Source organism: Penaeus monodon, chromosome 11 (assembly GCF_015228065.2).
Source record: "Penaeus monodon isolate SGIC_2016 chromosome 11, NSTDA_Pmon_1, whole genome shotgun sequence".
In the NCBI taxonomy this organism is placed as follows: domain Eukaryota; kingdom Metazoa; phylum Arthropoda; class Malacostraca; order Decapoda; family Penaeidae; genus Penaeus; species Penaeus monodon.
The window spans coordinates 23,754,637-23,766,077 of record NC_051396.1 but is presented as its reverse complement, the minus strand read 5'-3'; the positions used below and the strand labels follow the sequence as shown (position 1 = coordinate 23,766,077).

At 36.9% G+C, this 11,441-nt stretch overlaps 1 protein-coding gene across 1 annotated transcript; it reads left to right on the top strand.

Annotated features, from left to right (window-relative positions):
- Positions 1–208: 208 nt before the first annotated feature.
- Positions 209–8,853, top strand: LOC119578831 (DENN domain-containing protein 11-like). The gene is made up of 3 exons (XM_037926466.1): positions 209–361; positions 6,912–7,176; positions 7,439–8,853. Exons 1-3 carry the CDS (start codon positions 227–229, stop codon positions 7,828–7,830), a joined length of 792 nt encoding a protein of 263 aa, XP_037782394.1. The 5' UTR covers positions 209–226; the 3' UTR covers positions 7,831–8,853.
- The last annotated feature ends 2,588 nt before the right edge of the window (positions 8,854–11,441 follow it).

The window sequence follows — 11,441 nt, the reverse complement described above, 5'->3', positions numbered from 1 at the left end:
TACTCCTTTTCTAACAGTTTCATCACTTACTCCTATTAATATCTGAATATCTGCACATGCTTATAAAACCCTGTAGAAATTTCTGTGGTACTTGATGTGCTTTCTGCTCATGAGCCCTTTTGTTTTTTATTGTAATACTAAAGCTTTATTTTCTTTGTTGTAACACAAAAACAAGCTAGTTTATCCCCCATATTGACTAATTTACATATCCTGCTTCTTCAGTAACATGCTGCACAATCCTGGTGACTACTCAGCTCTTGAGGAATACTACCAGAAAAGACAGGCCATGATCCCTTCCAGCTGGGACACTCCACAGAAATATACTTCACCTCCAGTACTAATTAATAAAACAGTCTTTCGAGTAAGTTTTGCTTTTGGCCATTAAGTATCTTTTTTGCCTGCTTATGTTTTAGGGATGTCTTTAGGGTGGTAAGAAATAAGGTTCTGTAGTTTTCGTGAAGCATAATCATTCTCTTTGACTATCTAGAAAGGATTCCTGAAAAATTATTTGATCAGTATCTCATATCTCGTGATGGATAATCATTGGTTTTATAGTGCCCTATTTGGCTGAAGATTAAGAGGGTGTATTTTATGATCTCTGAACTTGTGACATGTATCATTAAAGTCCTCAGCTATTTTACCATGTGGAGGCGGCATAATTAAACAGTGCTGGTGCCAGAAATTTCTGTGTCACTCATTTCAGTGACTTCTCGCAACTGTCCAGCCTTTTGGCCAGGGAGTTCACTTTGTATGGCAGAACTTCCTGCATGACTCACTTTATTGAATTGTGATGCCTATAGCTGTAACCATCATGATGGGTTGACTTTTCATGATGGCTACACACACACACACACACACACACACACACACACACACACACACACACACACACACACACACACACACACACACACACACACACACACACCACACACACACACACACACACACACACCCTTACACACACATACACACACCCTTACATACACACACACACCCTTACACACACACACACACACACACACATACACACACACACACATACACACACACACACATACACACACACACACACACGCACACACGCACTCTCTCTCTCTCTCTTCCCTCCCTCCCTCCCTCCCTCCCTCCCTCCTTTCCTCTCTCTCTCTCTCTCTCTCTCTCTCTCTCTCTCTCTCTTCTCGTCTCCTCTCCTCTCTCTCTCTCTCTCGCTCTCTCTCTACTCTCATCTCGCATACTCTCTCGTACCGCCTCGCCTCTCTCTCTATCTGCCTCTCTCCGTCTCTTCCGGCCCCCCCCCCCTCTCTCTCTCTCTGCCTCTCTCTCTCTCTCACCCTCTCTCTCTCCTGCCTCGCCTCGCTCTCTCTCTCTCTCTCTCCTCCTCTCTCATCCTCTCTCATCCCTCTCCTCTCTCCCCTCTTTCCTCTCCCCCTACTCTCTCTTCCTTCTCTCTCCTCCCCTCCTCTCTCTCCCTCTCTCTCGTCTCTCTCTCTCTCTCCCCTCTCTCTCTCCTCTCTCTCTCTCTCTCTCTCCTCTCTCTCCCCCCTCTCTCTCTCCCCTCTCTCTCTCTCTCTCTCTCTCTCTCCTCCTCTCTCTCTTCCTCTCTTTCCTCTCTCTCTCTTTCTTTCTCCTCCTCTCTCCTCTTCTCATCTCTCTCTCTCCCCTCCTCCTCAGATCTTTCCTCTCCCTCGACTCTCCTCTCTCTCTCTCCTCTTCTCTCTCTCTCTCCTCTCTCTCTCCTCCTCTCCTTCTCCTCCCCTCTCGCTCTCTCTCTCTCCTCCCCCAAAAAATTTTTTTTTTCTCCTAAAAAATTTTTTCCCTTTCCTCTTTCCCCCCCCCTTTCCCCTTCCCCTCTTTTCCCCCCCTTTTTTTTTTTTTTTTCTTTCCCCCAAAATTTTTTTTCCCCCCCTTCTCTTCTTTCTCTCTCCCCTTCTCTTCTTTTCCTCTACCCCCCCCTTTTTTTTTAAATTCTTTTCTTTTTCCCCCCCTTTTTTCTCTTTTTTTCTCTCTCTTTTTTTTTTTTTCCTTTTTTTCCCTTAATTTTTTCTTTTTTTTTCTTTTTTTTCCCCTTTTTTCCCCCCCCCCCTTTTTTTTTTTTCCCCCCTTCTTTTTTTTTTTTCCCCCTTTTTTTTCCTCTCTCTCTTTTCCCCCTTTTCCCCCCCCTTTTTTTCCCCCCCTTTCCCCACCTCCCCCTTCCCCCCACCCCCCCCCCTTCCCTTCCCCCCTCTTTTTTTTCCCCCTCTTTTTTCCCTCCTCCTCCTCCCCCCCCCCCCTTCTCCCCCTCCTCCCCCCCCTCTTACCCTCCTCCTCCTTTTCTCCCCTTTTTCCCTCCCCCTCCCCCCCCCCCCCTTTTTTCCCCCCCCCCCCCCCCCCCCTCCCCCCCCTCCCCCCCCCCCCCCCTTCCCCCTTTTTTCCCCCCCCCTTTTCCTTTTTTTCCCCTTCTTTTTCTCTCTCCCTTCCTTTCCCCCCTCTCCCCCCCCCCTTATCCCCTTTCCTTCCCCCTTCCCCCCCCTCTCTCCCCTTTTTCCCCCCCTTTCCCTCCTCTCCTTCCCCCCCTTCCCCTCCCCCCCAACTCTCCCTTTCCCCCCTCTCCCCCCCCCCCTCATCCCCCCCCCTCCCCCTTCCCCCTTCCCCTTCCCCCCTCCCCCCCCCTTCCTCTCTCCCTCTCTCTTCTTCTCTCTCTTTTCCCCCCCTTTTTCTCTCTTTTCTTCTTCTTCTTCTTCTTTTCCTATTTTTTCTTTTTTTCCCCCCCCTCCCCCCTCCCCCCCTTTTTTTTCCCTTTTTCTTTTCTTCTTTTTTCTCCTCCTTCTCCCCCTCCCCCCCTCCCCCTCCTCTCCCCTCCCCCCTCCCCCTCCTCCTCCCCCCTCCTCCCCCCTCCTCCTCCTCCTCCCCCTTTTCCTCTCCTTCTCCTCCTTTCTCTCTCTCTCACTCTCTCCTCTCTCTCTTCTCTTCTCTCCCCTCTCCCCTCTCTTTTCTAATTTAAAAATTTTTTTAAAAAGGGGAAATGTTGGATCCTTACTATCAACACAGCACCCCCTGATGTGCTGCAGAATTTGACTCACATGAGGGGGGGGAAAATTTCCCTGTTCAGCCGGGCATCCCTACTGCATTGTCCATGTGACTGAAAATCATGAAAAGATTGGAACAAATTTCCACAAAAAAATACCTTTCCCAAGGAAGCCCAAACTCCATCAAGGAACACGTTTCCCGGGAAAGGGGGGCCCCCTCCGGGTGGGAAAGGGCCCCCGGGGGGGGCCCCAAACGGTTTAAAAACCCCCTTTTTGGGGGGGGGTTTGGTTTGAACAGGCCCACGGAAAAAAAAATTTTTTGGTGTGTCCTTTCCGGCAATTCAACCAAAGAGTCATTGAGGGGGCCCAAAGGGAGCTTCCACATCCTGTCCTCTGGGAGTAGAGCTCCTTCCTCTATGTAGGTGAAATTGAGATGAATTGTCAATTGGTCAAATCAATCCCTTGTCATGACCTCAGTAATGATTTTGTGATGCAGGAGTTGGTCAACCAGTAGTCATGGTAAATGAGGAGTTTCACCATCCCCATTACCACAACCCAAACCCCAAAGGTTTTCCATGATGTCCTGCCAGGACGTGGGCATCCACTTCCTCATGTGAGGGGAGGGGGCAGGAGGGTGGGAGACCACATATCTGTGGAAGTAAAAAAGGAAAGCAAGTAAGTAATACATTCTAACTGCTCAATGTAAGAGATATTTAATGTATGATTTAAAAAGGGAAAAAACACAAAAGCAAAAAAAATTTATCATTGGTCTCTGGACAAGGATCAAGGAGTCTCAGTAAGAAAACAGCTAAAGATCTCCAAGGCGCGTTCGACACATCCAGCATCACCTTGATGCCAGGATCACCTCGAAATCCTAAGTTGTTTACGCTCTTGCGCCAAATTTGAAACATGGAGCATTTCCTTTTTTGCACTTGTTGCCCCACTGGGAGAGAATCTTTCTATCAAGAGTAATGTCCACCTGAGACACATAGTCCAATTCCTCATCCAAACTGGACATGTTGAAGCAGGGGTCAACGGCATCCTCTGCCCTACTAGGGAGCCACTCCTCCCCATTTTCCTTGGAGGAGAGGTCAAAAAAGGTGGAAGAATGGAGAGAGTGGGAGAAGATAAAGATCAGCACAAAATAAGTTGCTGAAGCACCTTTGCAGGAGGCGCTGATGAGGTCAGTGCTTGGGGTCATCGACCTCAGAGGAGGTGGGAGAGCGTCTGCGAAAGCTTGAGAAGCATGGCATTATGAGAGTGAGTAATGAACAGTGCAAACACCTCTATACATATGGGAAAATTCCCATGTTTAAACCTGGCAGGAATTATGGAAAGAACAGTAGCCAATGAGGTCAAAGCAGCCTGGGAATGTACATAACATTAATCACTTTCCCAAAGTGATGAGGTGTGAATGAATCACTTCCTCTGTGTGTGTGTGTGTGTGTGTGTGTGTGGTGTGTGTGTGGTGTGTGTGTGTGTGTGTGTGTGTGGTGTGTGTGGGGGTGTGTGGTGGTGTGTGAGATAAAAATAAAGTGCGTATGAAGATAAAGTTTTGTCATGAAGATTTTAAATGACTGAAGAGAGGAAGTAAGCATACAGTCCCATCTTTACTTTCAAAAACACATGCCCGTGCAGCATGCATGCAGACAGCAACGTTTCGCATGCAGCAACACGACACAGCACAGACACAGACAACACCCCAACACACACACACACACACACACAACATACACACACAACACACACCAAACACACACAACACACACCACACCACACACACACAACACACACACACACAGACACACACACAACACAGACACACCACCACACCAACACAAAACACACACAACACCACACACACAACAACAACACACACAAAACACGACACACCACACACACAAACACACACACAAAACACAGACACACACACACACACACACACACACACACACACACACACACACACACACACACCTCTGTCTCTCTCTCTACCTCTGCCTACCTGCCTGACTTCCTGCCTATATGTCTATCTCTGTTTCCCTTCCTCCCTCCCAAATTGCACCTTTTTTTGTTTTCATTATTATTTTCTGTCAGTCTTTCTTTTTCTCTTATAACTCTTCTACTCCCTCCATCCTTATATGACTTCAAAATCCAGGTAAACTGATGTAGTAACTTCACATCTTTATATGACTTCATGATGTAACCAGTGGTTATGTGTGCAATAAGAAGTAGTCTTAGAAATAGTCTTGGAACTATCCATGTAGATATAATAGATGTCACCGTGGTCCATTATATGATGTCTCATGGGTGAGACACCTGGCAGACAGCCAGGAACAACAGTGTCCCACATATGAGATGCCCAGCAGTGATCCATTTTCTGGCCATCACACTGGTGGATTAAGTCTCAGTCACCACCCTAACAACTCGGTTGCAAGATAACACAATAAGAGTTTCCCCTACACCCTTGGGAGTGATTTCTGGTCTTCATTTCACTTTTGTTGTGACTCAGGCTTTGTTGCATCATGCCTCTATTTGTCATCCGCCAGGGTAAAATACTTTTCCTTCGTGGTCATTTTGAAGGGTTATCAATATTTTATCCCCACATTATGCTGTTGACCCATTCCCCATGGACTTTAATAACAAGGCTGTGTTTCTCATGGTAGTGACTGATGAACTCCATGTGCTGCAGAGTATAACTAAAAAGAGCATCTAGGCCAGATCATCCACTGGGTGGCCAAGCCAGCCCAAGTCAGTGCTGGTCCCAAGCCCGGATAAAATAGAGAGAGTGATTACCTAAAAAGGTACCACCGGCACTCTCCATGGAAAGGAACTGGGGACCCTACCACGTTCTCACTCCAAGAGCATCACAACATGAAAACTATAATTAAGTATCATGCTGTGACCACGGCGGCTCAGACATGAACCTACCGTTAAAAGAAGAAGAAGGCCAGATCATGAAGGTCAGTTATCAGTCCATTGCGGGATCTTTCTATTCAGTTGGCCTGGAGGCAGGTATGGTTACCTACTTCAAAAGAATTTACCTGGTTTTGCAGCAGTCTTGCTTTCATATGCATCTTGCTGGCTGAATAAGATTATCCTTCTATTGCTTGTCAGGATGAAAAATGCTCATCACATCTAATGGGTCATTTGCCTTCGGTTTCCAACTTCTAGCTGGTCTTATCTTCTAAGAACAGAGCTTGCAGGGGGTAGGAGTAGTGACTGGGACATGAAGTTGCCAGGTGAATTTTTCTCATTATTTTTATTTTTCCTCTCTTTGGGATGTAGCACATGATCAGAATCAGTGCAGTAGATATTTCCAATAATACCTGAGCACTGCAACTTTGCACTAGTTGAAAAAAGTGTTTGGAACTTAGGGCATTATCCTCTTGAATGGAAAAAGAGCATTTTCTATTCTGTGTGCATTCATCGGTGTATGTGTTTGTTATATTTTCATTTGTTAATAATGTTAGGTATCATAGGCATTACAGTACTAGGCTATCATTGTACTGTATATTGCTTGTTTATTTTCATGAGACATTAAATTTTCATTCTTAGGAACAGTTGGAGTTCTTTAATTCTATTTATGATATGTCCAGAATACCAGTGTTTTAGAATCTTTCCTTATAGTTACTAAGTTCCTAGAAGTTATTGTATACTGATGCACAAATGCATTGTAATATCTTTTCCCTCTTTCCCTCTAAAGTATTAAAATTGCATGGTCCCCTTGTGCTCTCTCTCTCTCTCTCTCTCTCTCTCTCTCTCTCTCTCTCTCTCTCTCTCTCTCTCTCTCTCTCTCTCTCTCTCTCTCTCTCTCTCTCTCTCTCTCTCTCTCTCTCTCTCTTTTTTTTAAATGCAGCTCAGTGGGTCTTTTATCTGAATTGTATATTTTTCACTTTACAGGCTGATGGTCATGGTGAGGGATTTGAAAAACTACTCCAACTATATGGCGAGCAGTTACTGGTATTGTGGAGAGCCACATTGCTTTGCAAACGCATTTTGCTCTTCTCACCTCCTCCAATTGGCATGTTGTGCTCTAGAGTCCACTGTATATCTCTTCTTGGATCACATACTACGCCCGGTCTGCCTTCTCAGCTATTACGTCCACTTTATTATGTCAACATAGCAGATGTAGAGACACTGCAAGAACAGCATGCCTACATAGCATGTGAGTTACTTAGTTTATTAGTTAAATAAACAATAGGAAACAAAGTGATTTTCAGAACTTATTGATTTTTATTTTTATTTCCATATATATTGAGTTTGAAGCATGTGCAGTTTCATATATAAAAAATCAGTACAACTAGGACAAATTAATATTGTTTTACACTTTATATTTGTTTGTCTGTTATATATGTTCTTCATTGTATTATTAAGTTTCAGTACTGTCTTATTGATAATCATTAAAAATTGTACTCATAAACTTTCAGGCACAACTGAAAAGATATTTGAAGAGAAGACAGGACTGTTGGACATCTATGTGGATAATCAGAATATTCGCATTCCTGGCTCAATCCGTCACTTGCTGACAATAACTACACAAGATCGGAAACGACTGGCCCAATTACAGTGTATTGCTCGAAATGCAAGGAACTCTGTACAAGAATTCATCAATTATTTCTCACAGTCAAATAACAAGATATTTTCTACCTTGTATATGATTAGTCAAAGTGATGATAATGTATTAAAAAGGCATCACATAGAAACTATGGGCCTCCATCCTCAACATGATAGAGGTTTTGTATCAGAATTAGCCTTAACTCATGGTTTTGACATAACGACAAGCAAGAATTCATGGAAGTGTTGCCCATGTGACTATTGATTAAGATGTCAAATAGGATACAATTTGAATATCATTAGGTTTGAAGAAGCATTAGATTTTGCATTTATTTAAGTTAAGTTGTAGCATTATTAGGACTCTCATTATGGATAAGTTTTATAAGAAACTGGAATAATATAACATTAATAACCAGGGATAAAAGTTGACACTGATAGTGACTGTGATAAAACTTATATTTTCTTTGTGCTGAGAATCTAAAAGAAGTAAATAAGATTACAAAACATGTGATGACAAAAAAAGAAAACTAAAGTAATGGATGCCAGTTTATTTAGTCATTATGTTTGGAAATTGTTGAATTGTGATGATTAACTCCTAACCTCCAGTGGAACTAACCAGTGACCTGCTCCCCCTTCAGGTTTTTTTTCTTAAAATATTTATGGTCTCACCTTAGTGTCAAAGTTACTAGACCACTTGAGAAATTTTTATTAACCATCAGAAAACATGCATATCTTTTCTCTCATCATAACAAGTTGCTAAATGTTGAAAGATAGGAATACTTCCAGAATAACTATTATGCTAAAGCCTTTTTAGGGTGCATGAGTGTCCTGCATGGACTAGAGATGAAAGGGTCCTGGTAGTCAGGCACATAAGTTGCACATATTTTATTTCCATACAACTGAGTAGACAAAAAAGATTTCTTGATGCTAATATTATCAAGGCAAGAAATTTAAGAACTGATTAATTGTACATCACTGTGAGGGCAACCAGAAAATATGAACATAATAACATCATCAAAGTGTTGGGGTTAGTATTGTTATATGACACTATACATTTTATGGTTAAAGTATTGTTAAACTTCTAGGAGGTTTTGTGTGGAATTTTTATTATTGATATTGTTGTCATTATTATTTTAGATGTTAACCCAATCACCCCGGATTTATGTTCTGTCCCTTGTAGGTTTTTGTGAATTTTGTACATACAGATGGCTCCACATGTGCTCACCTCCAAGGGTCTATCAGTAGCCATACTGACTGATCTTGTTTTCCCCCATTCCTTGAATGGCGGGAAAATGCTTTTTTTCCTTTTAATAAATTGATATCAATACTGTTTTTATTGTTATTGAGTTATGAATATTAAAGTTTATTAAATCTTGTTAACATTTAAGACAATAAAATAAGGGCAAAAGACCCTTTTCCCAAAAAGTCAAGGAAAAGGGAAAACAGGTAAAAAGGTGGACTAAAAAGTGACCCCTTGATGACAAAGCCTTGTAGAGCCATCTATGTTGAATAAAATAAATAAACCTGTGTTACAGTGGGCATGGCATGTATTCTTGCCAAACGTGGCGATTGGGTTAAGATGTTAAGTTACTGGCATATCATTTTACAATATGATTTTGTTACTGATCTTAAAGTTTGACAAATTGAATCCCCATTTAACTGTCAATTTTCTTGGGGGGTATACTGTATGTTGCATCAGCACAACTATAGTACAACATAACCTCATGAAATAGTAGCAGATGACCAACATCATGTAGAGACTAAATTAGATACTGATCTAGTGTACCTATTGTAATATATTTTGTATATTTTGACCAAGTATCTCTTGCATTTTACTGGGTTTATATGATAAAGGGATAAACTCAACCACTAGCTTAGATTACATTTAACTAAGAAAATATGGATTAAACTTTTATTTCCGTTGCAGCATTATTTTTTCTTATAGAATACTGGATTCAGTGTTTAATAATATGTGTGTATATGGATATAAGATTGCATTGAAAAAGGGAAATCCCAAACGGTTTATCAAAGAAAAATATATATTTTAGTGTGATAAAGAATGGAGTGGGTGTGCTGGAAATTTCTAAAAGGTGTGGTTATTTTTTGCGAATATTTGCAGTCTTTTTCTGCACTTTTAGTCCTTTCCCCTCATTCATTCTTTAAATTTCCCCTTTTTTTTTTTGTAACTTGTAAATAATTTAATTGTTGATAACCAATTTTTATTTTTTAAAATTTTAGAAAAATCTTCCTGAAAAAATTTAATATATTATATATTATTATTATATTATATATATTTTTATATAATATATAAAATATATTTGTAAAATCATTCCATAAATATATATGTATAATATATTATAATATATAATAATATAATATAATATATATATATATATATATATGTAGTAAAATAATATATATGTTTTATTATTTATGTTTAATATATATGTATGTATTTATATAAAGTTGTATGTATTTATATATTTTTTTATATTATATTTTTTATATTGTAGTATATATATATGTATGATATATATATATATGTTTTTATATATAGGGTTTTTATATGTATGTAAAAAATAATTTTATTATGTATATTTTATATGTATTATATATATATATAAATTATATATATATATTTATATATATTTATATAATATATAAAAAATATATATATCATTATATCTATTTTTATATATATTATTTTTATATATAATTTTATATATATTATTTTTAAAATATTATATAGTTTTAAAAATTTTTTATGTATATTATTGTATATATATGTATATATATATATTTATATATTATAATGTATTATATATTATTATATATATATTGTATATATTTATAATATTTTTAAATATATTTTTATATATTTTTATATTGTATATATATATTTTATATATATTATAAAAGTAATAAAATTTTATTAAAATATATGTATTATATTTTAATTAATATACTGTATATATATATATATTATATATATAAAAATATTATATATATTTTATATTTTTAAAAAAAAAATATATTTATAAAATTTTATAAAAATTATATAATATATAAATATATAATATTATTATAAAATTAAAAAATATAAAAATATATAATAAATAATATTATATAATATATATAATATATTATAATTATATATAAATATAATATATTAATTTAAAATTTTATATAATAAAATAAATATATAAAAATAAATTTATATATAAAAATAATATATTATAAAAATAATTAATATATATATATAATATCTATATATATATAATATTAATCTATATATATATTTTATATATTTATATATTATATTATATCTATTTATATATTTATATCTTTATAGTATATTATATTATCATATCTATACTATTCTATATATTCTCTATTATCATTATTACTATATATATCTTATATATATATACATATATATATATCTATACTATATATATATCTATACTACATATATATATACATCTATATACTACATTATATACATATATATAAAATATATATACATATCATATACATATATATATACATATACGTATATATACAATATATACATATAAATATATATATACATATATATACATTATACTATACATAAAATATATATACATATTATATATATATATAATATATACATTATATATATATATATATATATATATATATATATATATATTACATATATATAGATACATATATATATATATACATATATATATATACATATAATATATATACATATATATATATATACATATATATATATATTATATTATATATATATATATATAACATATATATATATATATATATATATATTATATATATATATATACTATATATATATATATATAGATA